This window comes from Eleutherodactylus coqui, chromosome 2 (assembly GCF_035609145.1).
Source record: "Eleutherodactylus coqui strain aEleCoq1 chromosome 2, aEleCoq1.hap1, whole genome shotgun sequence".
Lineage (NCBI taxonomy): Eukaryota > Metazoa > Chordata > Amphibia > Anura > Eleutherodactylidae > Eleutherodactylus > Eleutherodactylus coqui.
In genome coordinates, this window is record NC_089838.1 from 43,147,270 (window position 1) to 43,164,376 (window position 17,107).

Sequence of the window (17,107 nt, forward strand, 5' to 3'; positions counted from 1 at the left end):
GCCGGCGCTCCCATAGAGGAGAGCGTGGCCGCAGCGGAAAGAAAGAAGAATAGACATGCTGTGGTCGGCAAAGCCGCGCCGCAGACGCACTTTTGGTCGGATTAACCGCAGCGGATTGGCTGGTTAATTCTGAGATAAGCGGCCGCATGCGGATTTGCCGCGCGGTAATTCTGGACGGAATTTCTGCGGCAAATCCGCCCTGTGTGAATGCCTCTTAAAAATGAATAAAGCCACAGAGTTGGAGAAGTGGAGGAAAAGAAGCCTACTGCACCCCTTGAAGGATAACCGCAGGGAGGACTCAGGAGGGTTAAAAAGTCATTATTTCCATGACTGAGGGGGCAGGCTGGAAGCAGGTGGTTGTGGCCTGGATGCTGGTGGTGATAGTGGCAGTGGGAGGAGAAGGGATGAACAGGTGGAAAAGTAGGGGGGGCTGAATACTTAACCAGCTGGAGAGAAATACTCACATTTCCGCAAAATTACATATAGCTCCAGAACTCCAGCAGTAAGCGCCCCTGTGCTCGCCTGTCTGTGGAAAGAAGAGGAGGGCTCCAATGTGGGAGGGTCCCCTATGGCTGGTGGCTCAGGGTCAAACTAATAGTTAACTGTGCCTCCTGGTCTTCTGAGGGTCGGCCAAACTATAGAATGGTTAACGCCCGTCTGTTCTCCCTCCTCGGTGGGGTAACAGGGAAAGTCTAGTGTCAACCCTGTATTTCCAGATTAAGGAAAGTAACAGCTGAAGAACAATGAACAAAGAGGTCTGCCTCCTGTGGACACTAAGCTAAAACGGTTAGCTTGGTGCCTGCAGGAGGGGTATAGCTGGTAGGAGGAGCTAATACTTTTTATTTATAGTCTGCTTTCTAGTGGCAGTAGCTATACCCACGGTCTTCAGATGTGTTCTTCAATGACATGGACAAGAAATGTACTAATGAAGGCTTAACAATCCAGTGGATGCGCCTGGACCCTGCATCTGCCCAAGGTATTTTTTAAAATCATGTTCCTCGAGCCTTTTGATTATTCCTTATGTCATCAACATGACTGTTCCAAACTCACTTTGCACCATTTATCTAGCAATGAGCGCATGTGCAATTTCTTTTGGAGTGCTGTTGGTAGACTCCTCCGTTTAGACTCCTCCTGCACATACACCGCCTTGCATGAGACGTCCGAAACATTGCTTCTTTTGATTGTGTTGGTGATGTAGGGGATGTCATCCACATCACTCAAAGACTAGTGGAGTTAAGGGCTTCGGGTGGCTGCATCTGGCACACTCACTGGTCTGTTAATCCCTCATTAGAATATGGTGCGGAAGCTTTACAAATTACTTATCCTATTATAGGGCTGGTTTAATAGATGGTAAACAGGTGACAAGTTCCCTTTAAGATATCATTAAAAGATCATACCTACAGTTGTATGCTGCCAAGAGATGTAAGGGTACTTGTGGGTTATCTGTCAGCAGTTTTTTTTATTAATTTCACTAATACATTTGAGTAAAGAAAACCACTATTTATTTTTTAAACTCTTTTTATTTCTCCAAAACATAAATATTTATAATATTATTCAGGTGATATAAACACAGCAATAGCCTGCAAGGTAGACACGCCTGGCCAGGACCAATCGCCAGGCATGTCCTCTCCATCGGGCATCTTCTTCGGCGGCTTCTAGAAGCAGAGCAGGAGTGGTCAAAATGACCCCTTCCTGCTCTGCTCCGTCCGTCAGCCACTTCGGAGGTGAACGGACGAGCCGCGCACAGCAAGCATGTCACAAGCAGTGCTTGCTGTGGGCGGCCCGTACGTCCTGGCTGAACTCCGAGATTCTGCGTGTGCGCAGTGGAGACGCGGCCTGCCCTGACTCCTGTCAGAGGGCACCTCTCCACTGCGCATTCACGGATTCCTGTAGGGGAGGGCGGCTCGTCGGAGGAAGAAGAGGAGCCTGCTGTGAGATGACCCCGCTGCATAACAACATCAGGAACAAAGGTAAGTGTAAGATTTTTATGCTTTAGCAGCCATTAATCGTGAGTTCCCTGTGTCTATTAGGCAGACCAGGGAACAATGGCTGCTAAAGCATAAAAATCTGATTCGTGTCAGAACCCCTTTAATGGGTAGACAATATGTTGGTTCATAAATGTTCATGGACAAATGACTGCAATCTTCACAATGACCACTAGATGCCGCTACAGTATAAGGTATTCTACAACCTGACCACCAAACCACATTTTGAGTTGTGCCATCTTGTTCAGTATCTGCATCTTGTGCTTCAAGAAACATATTTGCTGTCTGTTAAAACTAATTAAGCAAACTAAGAAAAACAAAAAATTGTACACTTATTTTAGTAAAATGTAACATTTTCTGCTGTCTCGCAGCTCTGCCTTGAACAGTTTGCTTCTGATAGACGAGAACCTCTTTGCTACGGGTGATGACAGTGGGATGTTGAAAGTGTGGGACTTCCGAAGAGGTACAGCGTTCATGGAGATGAAGAACCATGAAGAATACATAAGTAGCATGGGCATTGACCAAAACAAAAAGATGCTCCTTACAACCAGGTACTTGCTGTATGCTACCAGTGTGTATTGGGGGTTTTTATTATGAGGAGATTTGGTGACATCATGTTCCAAATTTGAAATCTGGAGTAAAAATCACATTATCGCTTATCCCCTTATTATCATGTCTTATTGTAAACTGTGACAACATATAAAAGACACCCGGATGTCTAATTTCTGGGACAAACCAATGCATTTCTTGCACAAATAACCCAGTAATCCTATTTGTTTCACCTAGTGGAGATGGAACGATGGGAGTGTTCAACATAAAGAGACGCAGGTTGGAGTTGCTTTCAGAATACCAGAGTGGAGACTTGACATCTGTAGCTATAATGAAGGTTGGTTGTGCATTGATTTCTGAAATACCTTAAAGTTCTTTTAAGATGCCCACTGTATCCCTGTGCCAAGTGGCACATAAAACATTCTTCCGTTTGTATAAGAAAAGCAATGCTGCTCCGACCCCTGTGTAGGATTAAAGGGGGATGCATCTGCAGTTACAAGCATGGGTCGGAGCAGTAGATTACGCTCCGTACCCCTGTGTCTAGCGGTGCTGAGAGCAGCCTGCCAATAAGCTGATCGGCCGGGGTCCCAAGTGGCGCATCCCAGCCAATGAACCATTGATGATCTTGTGCGACAGCAATCATTTTACTAGTATTTCTTATCAAGGAGGCTGTCCAATTTTTGTTCTACTTGCCATAATGACACAGTTGACCAGTACTTGTAAAATACTGCACATAGCAAAGTCAGCATATTTAAGTGACCAATCCATTTTTAACCCTTAAGAACGTGGCCCTTTTTTTCCCTTCATTTTGTCAGAATTTACTGGCATTTAAAGGTGGGTGTCAGCCGTCAAAGATATCCAGTACCCGCCATGTACGTAGCTGGCTTGGCTCCCAAGCCCTCTCCATACCAACCCCGCTGCTGGAGGGCGTACATGTATACCCATTATTGTTAAATAATTAAATGTTGGCACTTTACACGTCTCGATGATAAATCAGCCTTATACTGGAAAGCCAGAATTTTAGCATCTGAAGTGCATGCGTCAAACTCAAGGCCCGCGGGCTGAATTCGACACGCCACAAGGTCTGGACACAGACCGATTTTCCACTTACCCCAGAGGCTGCAGCCAGCGCTTGGCAGAGAGGGCCGCACAGGGAGTGGGTGTCAACTTAGATTCTAAGCTCTGGCACGCACCTGCACGCCGAAATGTTCAGCAACCGACAGGTGGGGCACTGCTATGACCAACTTGTCTAAGCACCCTCCAAGGTACTGTGATTACCCGAAAATAAGACCTACCCCGATAATAAGCCCCACCTTGATTTTCAGGGTGGGATTGAAATGATGTCTTTCACTGAATGGCTGTGATTGGCTCATCAAGCTCCGGCTGTGATTGGCTCAGGCTGCGGTTCTGAGCCAATCACAGCATTCTCTTGCTGGAGGTGGGGTATTCAACCAAAGTTACGAGAAAGAGAATGCTCGCTCAGCGCTGATGATGACATGGAAGACTGCCATGCACCTGGAGAGGAATCGGGACAGCGCCTGCTAGGTAAGTATTAAAACACCCCTGAAAATAAGACTTTGTGCCCCTTTTGGGGCAAAAATTAATATAAGACAGTGTCTTATTTTCGGGGAAACACGGTAGGAAGCTTGGTGCTAAATAGGTGGAAGGGGAGAAACTCCATTATAGTGCATAGCACTCCATATTATGTTATGGAGCAGCTACATTTTATGGCTCTTTCACACAGATGCTCGCCGTTTTGGTCCGTGAAATATGCAGTGTTTTCATAGACCGACACTGTGTGCAGTCACTGCGGATTTGTACCTTCTTGCATTTTTTTATATTTTGTACATGTATTTACTGCGTTCACGTGCAGAAAAAAAAATACAAGTAGGTCCCATAGATTTTTCCTGCCTTAATGCGTAAATATGCAGTAAATATCATGCGTATTTAAGTGATCCAGTTAACTTTAATGGGCAATTTCAATCTGTAATGCAGACAAAATAGGACATGCTTCTTACCCATAGTAAATCATAAAAGAATTCTTTATTGCAGTCCAAATTTACTAGTAAGTTTGGACTGTAATAAAGATTCTTTTATGATTTACTACGGGTAAGTAGATTAGTTCCTAAGTGCTGCCTTGTCTTTTTCTATTTTGGAATTGCCCTGTTTTTGATGCTTGGAGTCCAGCATCAGGAGAGGCGTGCACTGACTCTTTACATTTCTCCATCAGCTATTGCTGTTATGTGTGCTGCTGATTTCTATCTCAACTTGTGAAAATAGGACATGCTGTGATTTTTCCCACCCACATAACATACACGTGTCTGAGTACCCCAATGGAAATCAGTGGTGTTTAAGCCGTCCTAATTACATGCAGTAAAAGTATACACGTTATACCGAGCGCAAATACAGTCATGTGATCGAGCCCTTATGGATGGTCTGTTGCAGGCACCCATAATGCTGATGTGGCCCTCGGTGACAATTAGTTTTGATACCCCTGATTTAAAAGGTAACTGTGTAAACAAACCATAGTGACATGTAAGGGGTTTGATCAATGGTAGCTCTATCAAACTATCATTTTGGTTGAAATCCATTTCACATGGCATGATGATGATGATGATGGTGATGATGATGGTGCTGGTGCTGGTGGTGGTGATGATGGTGACCATGATCATCATCCGTTCAGTCGAGGCCGACTTTCGGTCACTTTATGGCTCATCGGTCTCCTTGCTCTTCTGTCTTTGTCCAGCTGTGATCCATGAAGTATTTTGGCAAGAATAGTGGAGTAGTTGCCGTTCCTTTCTCCCCCCTCCCCATTTATCCGGTCTTGGAAGCTCACGTTCAGTCTGAACGGCAATGACTTAGACTGATTGTAAGTTGTGTACAGGGTGTTGTCGTGTGATGTGCATGCACCTAGTGGTAATGGGGGGGAATGCAGATCTTACTTAGATTTCATATCTTTCCTTTCTTTCTCCGTCTTTAGAGAGGCAAAAAAGTGTCTTGTGGCTCCAGTGAGGGGACGATCTATCTGTTCAATGGATTTGGAGCAACGAGTGATCATTTTACTGTGAAGGCGGAATCCATCGGCTGTATGATCCCTATTAATGATAACATAGTCTGCACAGGGTCTGTGGACGGCATCATCAGGTCAGTAGTCAGGAGTTTCATATTTACCTGTTATTAGGGTTGCCACCTTTGTCATAAAAAAAAACAAAAACATGCTAGCAGTGGGCGTGGTTTCGGTGGCTTGGGGCGTGGCTTATCACAGCATTTTTTTATCCTTCATCTCCAGGATCTCGTCCAGCGGCTGTGCGCCGTCGCAGGATCCAGGCCAGAGTGTTCTCGCGAGTAGATGACGTTTATTGTGAATCATACTAAACGTCATCTACTCGCGATAACACACTAGTCTACAGACGCTCGCATCGCATACAATCTACAAGCAGGCACGTGTGACATTCCACAGAACGGCCCCAGTGGTAATAGTGACACCCCACAGAGCGGCTTCAGCATTAATAGTGACATCCCCCAGAGCGGCCCCAGTGGTAATAGTGACATCCTCCAGAGCGGCCCCAGTGGTAATAGTGACATCCTCCAGAGCGGCCCCAGTGGTAATAGTGACAACCCCCAAAGCGGCCCCTGTAGTAATAGTGACACCCCACAGAGCGGCCTCAGCATTAATAGTGACATCCCCCAGAGCGGCCCCCGTGGTAATAGTGACATCCCCCAGAGCGGCCCCCGTGGTTATAGTGACATCCCACAGAGCGGCTTCAGCATTAATAGTGACATTACCGAGAGCGGCCCCTGTAGTAATAGTGACATCCCACAGAACGGCCCCAGTAGTAATAGTGACATACCATAGAGCGGCTTCAGCATTAATAGTGAAATCTCACAGTGCTCCCCTGTAGTAATGGTGACATCCCAGAGAGCGGCTCCAGCGTTAATAGTGACATTACCCAGAGTGGCCCCAGTTGTAATAGTAACGCCCCACAGAGCGTTCCCAGTAGTAATAGTGACATCCCACAGAGCGCCCCAATATTATTAGTGACATCCCCCAGCTCAGCCCCAGTAGCAATAGGGACATCCCCAGAGCGGCCCCAGTTGTAATAGTGACATCCCACAGAGCGGCTCTTTGTGGTAATAGTGACATCTCCCAGAGCGGCCCCATTGCTAAAAGTGCCATCCCACAGTGGCCCCCTATAGTAATAGTGACATCCCACAGAGCTCCCCCAGTGGTAATACGGACATCCCCTAGAGCGGCCCCTGTTGTAATAGTGACGCCCCACAGAGCGTTCCCTGTAGTAATAGTGACATCCCACAGAGCGGCTCCTTGTGGTAATAGTGACATCCCCCAGAGCGGCTTCAGCATTAATAGTGACATTACCGAGAGCGGCCCCTGTAGTAATAGTGACATCCCACAGAACGGCCCCAGTAGTAATAGTGACATCCCACAGAACGGCCCCAGTAGTAATAGTGACATACCATAGAGCGGCTTCAGCATTAATAGTGAAATCTCACAGTGCTCCCCTGTAGTAATGGTGACATCCCAGAGAGCGGCTCCAACGTTAATAGTGACATTACCCAGAGTGGCCCCAGTTGTAATAGTGATGCCCCACAGAGCGTTCCCAGTAGTAATAGTGACATCCCACAGAGCGCCCCAATATTATTAGTGACATCCCACAGAGCGTCTCTTTGTGGTAATAGTGACATCTCCCAGAGCGGCCCCATTGCTAAAAGTGCCATCCCACAGTGGCCCCCTATAGTAATAGTGACATCCCACAGAGCTCCCCCAGTGGTAATATGGACATCCCCTAGAGCGGCCCCTGTTGAAATAGTGACGCCCCACAGAGCGTTCCCTGTAGTAATAGTGACATCCCACAGAGCGGCTCCTTGTGGTAATAGTGACATCCCCCAGAGCGGCCCCAATGGTAATAGTGACATACCACAGTGGCCCCCTATAGTAATAGTGACATCTCCCAGAGCGGCCCCAGTAGTAATAGTGACATCCCCTAGAGCAGCCCCAGTTGTAATAGTGACACCCCACAGAGCGTTCCCTGCAGTAATAGTCACATCCCCCAAAGCAGCCCAAGTGGTAATAGTGACATCCCCTAGAGTGGCCCCAGCGTTAATAGTGAAATCCCCCAGAGCGGCCCCTAGTGGTAATAGTGACATCCCCCAGAGCGGCCCCAGTCGTAATAGTGCCATCCGACAGAACGGCTCCAGCATTAATATTGACATCTCACAGTGGTCCCCAGTAGTAATGGTGACATCTTACAGCGGCCCCCTGTAGTAATACTGACATCTCACAGAGCGGTTCCAGCGTTAATATTGACATTACCCAGAGCGGCCCCAGTAGTAAGGGTGATATCCCCCAGAGCGAGCCCTGTAGTAATAGTGACATCCAAGAGAGCGGCCCCTAGTGGTAAGAGTGACATCCCCTAGAACAGCCCCAGCGTTAATAGTGACATCCCCCACAGCAGCCCCAGTAGTAATAGTGCAATCCCACAGTGGCCCCCTATAGTATAAGTGACATCCCCCAGAGCGCCCCCAGTGGTAATAGTGACATCCTCCAGAGCACCCCAGTGGTAATAGTGACATCCCCTAGAGTGGCCCTGCGTTAATGGTGAAATCCTACGGAGCGGACCCAGTATTAATAGTGACATCCCCCAGCACGGCCCCAGTCGTAATAGTGACATTACCCAGAGCCTCCCCAGAGTTAATAGTAACATCACCCAGAACGGCACCAGTGGTAATAGTGACATCTCACAATGGCCCCCAGTAGTAATAGTGACATCCCACAGAGCGGCCCCAGTGTTAATAGTGACATTACCCAGAGCGGCTCCAGTAGTAATAGTGACATACGCCAGAGCGAACCCTGTAGTAATAGTGACATCCAAGAGAGCGGCAGTTGGTGGTAATAGTGATATTCCCCAGAGCGGCCCCAGTAGTAATAGTGACACCCCACAGAGCGGCCCCTAGTGGTAATAGTGACATCCCCTAGAGCGGCCCCAGCGTTAATAGTGACATCCCTCAGAGCAGCCCCAGTGGTAATAGTGCCATCCCATAGTGGCCCCCTATAGTATTAGTGACATCCCCCAGAGCGCCCCCAGTGGTAATAGTGACATCCCCCAGAGCACCCCAGTGGTAATACTGGCATCTCCCAGAGCGGCCCCAGTGGTAATAGTGACATCCCCTAGAGCGGCACCAGCGTTAATGGTGACAACCCCCAGCATGGCCCCAGTTGTAATAGTGACGCCCCACAGAGCGTTCCCTGTAGTAATACTCACATCCCCCAGAGCAGCCCCAGTGGTAATAGTGACATCCCCCAGAGCGGCCCAAGTGGTAATAGTGACATACCACAGAGCACCCCAGTGGTAATAGTGACATCCCACAGAGCGCCCCCAGTGGTAATACAGGCATTCCCCAGAGAGGCTCCATTGTTAATAGTGACATCCCCAGAGAGACCCCTGTAGTAATAGTGACATCCCACAGAGCGGCCCCTAGTGGTAATAGTGACATCCCCCAGAGCAGCCCCAGTGGTAATAGTGCCATCCCACAGTGGCCTGCTATAGTAATAGTGACATCCCACAGAGCGCCCCCAGTGGTAAAGGTGACATCCCACAGAGCGGCCCCAGTGGTAATGGTGACATGCCACAGAGCGCCCCAGCGCTAATAGTGACATCCCAAAGAGCTGCCCCAGTGGTAATACTGACATCCCCTAGAGCGGCCCCAGCGGTAATAGTGACATCCCCTAGAGCGGCCCCACTATTAATACTAACATCCCTCAGCCTAGCCCCAGTAGTAATAGTGACATCCCCTAGAGTGGCCCCAGCGGTAATAGTGACATCCCACAGAGCGGCCCCAGTGGAAATAGTGCCATCCCACAGTGGCCCCATATAGTAATAGTGACATCCCACAGAGCAACCCCAGTGGAAATAGTGACATCACCCAGAGCGCCCCCAGTGGTAATACTGACATCCCCCCGAGCGACCCCAGAGGTAATAGTGACATCCCCTAGAGTGGCCCCAGCGTAATAATGACATCCCCAGAGCGGCCCCAGTTGTAATAGTGACATCCCCCAGAGCAGCCCCAGTGGTAATAGTGACATCCCCCAGAGCGGCCCAAGTGGTAATAGTGACATACCACAGAGCACCCCAGTGGTAATAGTGACATCCCACAGAGCGCCCACAGTGGTAATACAGACATTCCCCAGAGAGGCCCCATTGTTAATAGCGACATCCCCAGAGAGACCCCTGGAGTAATACTGACATCCCACAGAGCGGCCCCTAGTGGTAATGGTCACATCCCCCAGAGCGGCCCCAGTGGTAATAGTGCCATCCCACAGTGGCCCGCTATAGTAATAGTGACATGCCACAGAGAGCCCCAAGATGTAATGGTGACATCCCACAGAGCGGCCCCAGTGGTAATGGTGACATCCCACAGAGCGGCCCCAGTGCTAATAGTGACATCCCAAAGAGCTGCCCCAGTGGTAATACTGACATCCCCTAGAGCTGCCCCAGCGGTAAAAGTGAAATCCCCTAGAGCGGCCCCAGCGTTAATAGTGACATCCCAGAGAGCGCACCAGTGCTAAAAGTGACATCCCCTAGAGCGGCCCCAGCGGTAATAGTGACATCCCCTAGAGCGGCCCCACTATTAATACTGACATCCCCCAGCGCAGCCCCAGTAGTAATAGTGACATCCCACAGAGCGGCCCCTAGTGGTAATAGTGACATCCCACAGAGCGGCCCCAGTGGTAATAGTGCCATCCCACAGTGGCCCCATATAGTAATAGTGACATCTCACAGAGCACCCCCAGTGGTAATAGTGCTATCCCCCAGAGCGCCCCCAGTGGTAATACTGACATACCCCCGAGCGACCCCAGAGGTAACAGTGACATCCCCTAGAGTGGCCCCAACGTAATAGTGACATCCCATAGAGCGGCCCCACTATTAATAGTGACATCCCACAACGCAGCCCCAGTAGTAATAGTGACATCCCCCAGAGCGGCCCCAGTGGTAATAGTGACATCACCCAGAGCAGCCCCACTTGTAATAGTAACGCCCCACAGAGCGTTCCCTGTAGTAATAGTGACATCCCACAGAACAGCCCCTAATAGTAATAGTGACATCCCCCAGAGCGGCCCCAGTTGTAATAGTGACGCCCCACAGAGCGTTCCCTGTAGTAATAGTGACATCCCACAGAGCGGCTCCTTGTGATAATAGTGACATCCCCCAGAGCGGCCCCAGTGGTAATAGTGACACCCCACAGAGCAGCCTCTGTAGTAATAGTGACATCCCCCAGAGCGGCCTCATTGAAAATAGTGACATCCCCCAAAGCGCCCCCAGTGGTAATACTGACATCCCCCAGAGCACCCCAGTGGTAATAGTGACATCCCCCAGAGCAGCCCCAGTGCTAATACTGGCATCTCCCAGAGCGGCCCCAGTAGTAATAGTGACATCCCCAAGAGCGGCGCCAGTGTTAATGGTGACAACCCCCAGCATGGCCCCAGTAGTAATAGTGACATCCCCAGAGCGGCCCCAGTTGTAATAGTGACGCCGCACAGAGCGTTCCCTGTAGTAATACTGACATCCCCCAGAGTAGCCCCAGTGGTAATAGTGACATCCCCAAGAGCGGCCCAAGTGGTAATAGTGACATACCACAGAGCACCCCAGTGGTAATAGTGACATCCCGCAGAGCGCCCCCAGTGGTGATACAGACATTCCCCAGAGCGGCCCCATTGTTAATAGTGACCTCCCCAGAGCGACCCCTGTAGTATTAGTGACATCCCACAGAGCGGCCCCTAGTGGTAATAGTGACATCCCACAGAGCGGCCCCAGTGGTAATGGTGACATGCCACAGATCGCCCCAGTGCTAATAGTGACATCCCAAAGAGCTGCCCCAGTGGTAATACTGACATCCCCTAGAGCGGCCCCAGCGGTAATAGTGACATCCCCTAGAGCGGCCCCAGCGTTAATAGTGACATCCCAGAGAGCGCCCCAGTGCTAATAGTGACATCCCAAAGAGCTGGCCCAGTGTTAATACTGACATCCCCTAGAGAGGCCCCAGCGGTAATAGTGACATCCCCTAGAGCAGCCCCACTATTAATACTGACATCCCCCAGCTCAGCCCCAGTAGTAATAGTGACATCCCACAGAGCGGCCCCTAGTGGTAATAGTGACATCCCACAGAGCGGCCCCAGTGGTAATAGTGCCATCCCACAGTGGCCCCATATAGTAATAGTGACATCCCACAGAGCACCCCCAGTGGTAATAGTGACATCCCCCAGAGCACCCCCAGTGGTAATAGAGACATCCCCCGAGCGACCCCAGTGGTAATAGTGACATCCCCTAGAGTGGCCCCAGCGTAATAGTGACATCCCCTAGAGCGGCCCCACTATTAATAGTGACATCCCCCAACGCAGCCCCAGTAGTAATAGTGACATCGCCTACAGCGGCCCCAGTTGCAATAGTGACACCGCACAGAGTGTTCCCTGTAGTAATAGTGACATCCCCCAGAGCGGCCCCAGTGGTAATAGTGACATCCCACAGAGCGGCCCCAAGTAGTAATAGTGACATCCCCCAGAGCGGCCCCAGATGTAATAGTGACATCCCACAGAGCGGCCCCTAGTGGTAATAGTGACATCCCCCAGAGCGGCCCCAGTTGTAATAGTGACGCCCCACAGAGCGTTCCCTGTAGTAATAGTGACATCCCACAGAGCGGCTCCTTGTGGTAATAGTGACATCCCCCAGAGCGGCCCCAGTGGTAAGAGTGACACCCCACAGAGCAGCCCCTGTAGTAATAGTGACATCCCCCAGAGCGGCCTCATTGATAATAGTGACATCCTCCAGAGCGGTCCAAGTGGTAATAGTGACATCCCACAGAGTGGCCCCAGTAGTAATAGTGACATCCCCCAGAGCAGCCCTGCATTAATAGTGATATCCCACAGAGCGGCCCCTTGTGGTAATAGTGACATCCCCCCCGAGCGGCCCCAGTGGTAATAGTGACATCCCCCAGAGCAGCCCCAGTGGTAATAGTGACATCCCCTAGAGCGGCCCCAGCGTTAATAGTGACATCCCCCAGAGCAGGCCCAGTGGTAATAGTGAGATCCCACAGTGCGCCCCAGTGGTAATAGTGACATGCCCTAGAGCGGCCCCAGTAGTAACAGTGACATCCCACAGAGCACCCCCAGTGGTAATAGTGACATCCCCCAGAGCACCCCCAGTGGTAATAGAGACATCCCCCGAGCGACCCCAGTGGTAATAGTGACATCCCCTAGAGTGGCCCCAGCGTAATAGTGACATCCCCCAGAGCGGCCCCACTATTAATAGTGACATCCCCCAACGCAGCCCCAGTAGTAATAGTGACATCGCCTACAGCGGCCCCAGTTGCAATAGTGACACCGCACAGAGCGTTCCCTGTAGTAATAGTGAGATCCCCCAGAGCGGCCCCAGTGGTAATAGTGACATCCCACAGAGCGGCCCCAAGTAGTAATAGTGACATCCCCCAGAGCGACCCCAGATGTAATAGTGACATCCCACAGAGCGGCCCCTAGTGGTAATAGTGACATCCCCCAGAGCGGCCCCAGTTGTAATAGTGACGCCCCACAGAGCGTTCCCTGTAGTAATAGTGACATCCCACAGAGCGGCTCCTTGTGGTAATAGTGACATCCCCCAGAGCGGCCCCAGTGGTAAGAGTGACACCCCCCAGAGCAGCCCCTGTAGTAATAGTGACATCCCCCAGAGCGGCCTCATTGATAATAGTGACATCCTCCAGAGCGGTCCAAGTGGTAATAGTGACATCCCACAGAGTGGCCCCAGTAGTAATAGTGACATCCCCCAGAGCAGCCCTGCATTAATAGTGATATCCCACAGAGCGGCCCCTTGTGGTAATAGTGACATCCCCCCCGAGCGGCCCCAGTGGTAATAGTGACATCCCCCAGAGCAGCCCCAGTGGTAATAGTGACATCCCCTAGAGCGGCCCCAGCGTTAATAGTGACATCCCCCAGAGCGGCCCCAGTAGTAACAGTGACATCCCACAGAGCGGCCCCAGTGGTAATGGTGACATCCCCCAGAGCGCCCCAGGTTAATAGTGACGCCCCACAGAGCGTTCCCTGTAGTAATAGTGACATCCCCCAGAGCGGCCCCAGTGTTAATAGTGACATCCCCCAGAGCGGCCCCAGTAGTAACAGTGATATCCCACAGAGCGGCCCCAGTGGTAATGGTGACATCCCGCAGAGCGCACCAGTGCTAAAAGTGATTTCCCAAAGAGCTGCCCCAGTATTAATAGTGACATCCCCTCGAGCGACCCCTGTAGTAATAGTGACATCCCACAAAGCAGCCTCTAGTGGTAATAGTGACATCCCACAGAGCGGCCCCAGTGGTAATAGTGCCATCCCCCAAAGCGGCCCCAGTGGTAATAGTGCCATCCCACAGTGGCCTCTATAGTAATAGTGACATCCCACAGAGCGCACGCAGTTGTAATAGTGACATCCCACAGAGCGCCACAGTGGTAATACTGACATTCCCCAGCACAGCCCCAGTAGTAATAGTGAAATCCCCAGAGCGTTCCCTGTAGTAATAGCGATATCCCACAGAGCGGCTCCTTGTGTTAATAGTGACATCCCACAGAGCGGCCCCAGTGGTAATAGTGACACCCCACAGAGCAGGCCCTGTAGTAATAGTGACATCCCCCAGAGCGGCCTCATTGATAATAGTGACATCCTCCAGAGCGGTCCAAGTGGTAATTGTGAAATCCCACGGAGTGACCCCAGTAGTAATAGTGACATCCCCCAACGCGGCCTCATTGATAATAGTGACATCCCCCAGAGCAGCTCAAGTGGTAATAGTGACATCCCCTAGAGCGGCCCCAGCGTTAATAGTGTCACCCCCCAGAGCAGCCCCAGTGGTAATGGTGACATCCCACAGAGCGCCCCAGTTGTAATAGTGACGCCCCACAGAGCATCCCCTGTAGTAATAGTGACATCCCCCAGAGCGGCCCCAGTGTTAATAGTGACATCCCCCAGAGGAGCCCCAGTGGTAATAGTGACAACCCCTAGAGCGGCCCCAGCGTTAATAGTGACATCCCCCAGAGCAGCCCCACTGGTAATAGTGACATCCCACAGTGCGCCCCAGTGGTAATAGTGACTTCTCGAAAAGCTGCCCCAGTGGTAATAGTGACATCCCCCAGAGCGGCCCCAGTAGTAACAGTGACATCCCACAGAGCGGCCCCAGTGGTAATGGTGACATCCCACAGAGCGCACCAGTGCTAAAAGTGACATCGCAAAGAGCTGCCCCAGTGTTAATAGTGACATCCCCTAGAGCGACCCCTGTAGTAATAGTGACATCCCACAAAGCGGCCCCTAGTGGTAATAGTGACATCCCCTAGAGCGGCCCCAGTGGTAATAGTGCCATACCACAGTGGCCTCTATAGTAATTGTGACATCCCACAGAGCACCCCCAGTGGTAATACTGACATCCCCCTGCGCAGCCCCAGTAGTAATAGTGACATCCCACAGAGCAGCCCCTGTAGTAATAGTGACATCCCCCAGAGCGGTCCAAGTGGTAATTGTGAAATCCCACAGAGTGGCCCCAGTAGTAATAGTGACATCCCCCAGAGCGGCCTCATTGATAATAGTGACAACCCCCAGAGCAGCTCAAGTTGTAATAGTGACATTCCACAGAGTGGCCCCAGTAGTAATAGTGAAATTCCCAGAGCGGCCCTTAGTTGTAAAAGTGACATTACCCAGAGCCTCCCCAGCATTAATAGTAACATTCCCCAGAGCGGCCCCAGTGGTAATAGTCACACCCCAAAGAGCGATCCCTGTAGTAATAGTGACATCTCACAATGGCCCCCAGTAGTAATAGTGACATCCCACAGAGCGGCTCCAGCGTTAATATTGACATTCCCCAGAGCGGCCCCAGTAGTAATAGTGACACCCCACAGAGCGGCCCCTAGTGGTAATAGTGCCATCCCCTAGAGCGGCCCCAGCGTTTATAGTGACATCCACCAAAGTAGCCCCAGTGGTAATAGTGCCATCCCACAGTGGCCCCCTATAGTATTAGTGACATCCCCCAGAGCACCCCCAGTGGTAATAGTGACATATCCCAGAGCACCCCAGTGGTAACATTGGCATCTTCCAGAGCGGCCCCAGTGGTAATAGTGACATCCCCTAGAGCGGGCTCAGCGTTAATGATGACAACCCCCAGCACGGCCCCAGTAGTAATAGTGACATCCCCACAGTGGCCCGAGTGGTAATAGTGACATCCCACAGTGGCCCCAGTGTTAATAGTGACATCCCACAGAGCGCCCCAGTGTTAATAGTGACATCCCCAGAGCGACCCCTGTAGTAATCGTGACATCCCCTCAGAGCGGCCCCAGTGGTATTAGTGACATCCCACAGAACGCCCCCAGTGGTAATACAGACATTCCCCAGAGCGGCCCCAGTGTTAATAGTGACATGCCCAGAGCGACCCCTGTAGTAATAGTGACATCCCACAGAGCGCCCCCAGTGGTAATGGTGACATCCCACAGAGTGGCCCCAGTGCTAATAGTGACATCACAAAGAGCTGCCCCAGTGGTAATAGTGACATCCCACAGAGCGTCCCAGTGGTAATACTGACATCCCCTAGAGCGGCCCCAGCGGTAATAGTGACATCCCCTAGAGCGGCCCCACTATTAATACTGACATCCCCCAGCGCAGCCCCAGTAGTAATAGTGACATCCCACAGAGTGGCCCCTATTGGTAATAGTGACATCCCACAGAGCGGCCCCAGTGGTAATAGTGCCATCCCACAGTGGCCCCATATAGTAATAGTGACATCCCACAGAGCACCCCCAGTGGTAATAGTGACATCTCCCAGAGCACCCCCAGTGGTAATAGTGACATCTCCCAGAGCACCCCCAGTGGTAATAGTTACATCCCCCGAGCGACCCCAGTGGTAATAGTGACATCCCCTAGAGTGGCCCCAGCGTAATAGTGACATCCCCTAGAGCGGCCCCACTATTAATAGTGACATCCCCCAACGCAGCCCCAGTAGTAATAGTGACATCGCCTACAGCGGCCCCAATTGCAATAGTGACACCGCACAGAGCGTTCCCTGTAGTAATAGTGACATCCCCCAGAGCGGCCCCAGTGGTAATAGTGACATCCCACAGAGCGGCCCCAAGTAGTAATAGTGACATCCCCCAGAGCGACCCCAGTTGTAATAGTGACGCCCCACAGAGCGTTCCCTGTAGTAATAGTGACATCCCACAGACCGGCTCCTTGTGATAATAGTGACATCCCCCAGAGCCGCCCCAGTGTTAATAGTGACATCCCCCAGAGAACCCCAGTGGTAATAGTGACATCCCCCAGAGCAGCCCCAGTGGTAATACTGGCATCTCCCAGAGCAGCCCCTAGGAGTAATAGTGACATCCCCTAGAACGGCCCCAGCGTTAATGGTGACAACCCCCAGCACAGCCCCAGTAGTAGTAGTAACATCCCCGGAGCGGCCCCAGTTGTAATACTGACGCCCCACAGAGCGTTCCCTGTAGTAATACTGACATCCCTCAGAGCAGCCACAGTGGTACTAGTGACATCC

General features: G+C 51.2%; 1 protein-coding gene across 1 annotated transcript in view; it reads left to right on the forward strand.

Moving 5' to 3' along the window:
* The first annotated feature begins 5,138 nt into the window (after positions 1 to 5,138).
* The window catches only part of LOC136609965 (WD repeat-containing protein 55-like), a 29,809-nt gene continuing 17,840 nt past the window's right edge, over positions 5,139 to 17,107 (forward strand). The window contains exons 1-2 of the mRNA XM_066589243.1: positions 5,139 to 5,294; positions 5,515 to 5,678. Coding sequence (XP_066445340.1) covers positions 5,139 to 5,294; positions 5,515 to 5,678 — 320 coding nt within the window. The remainder of the gene's footprint in view (positions 5,295 to 5,514; positions 5,679 to 17,107) is intronic.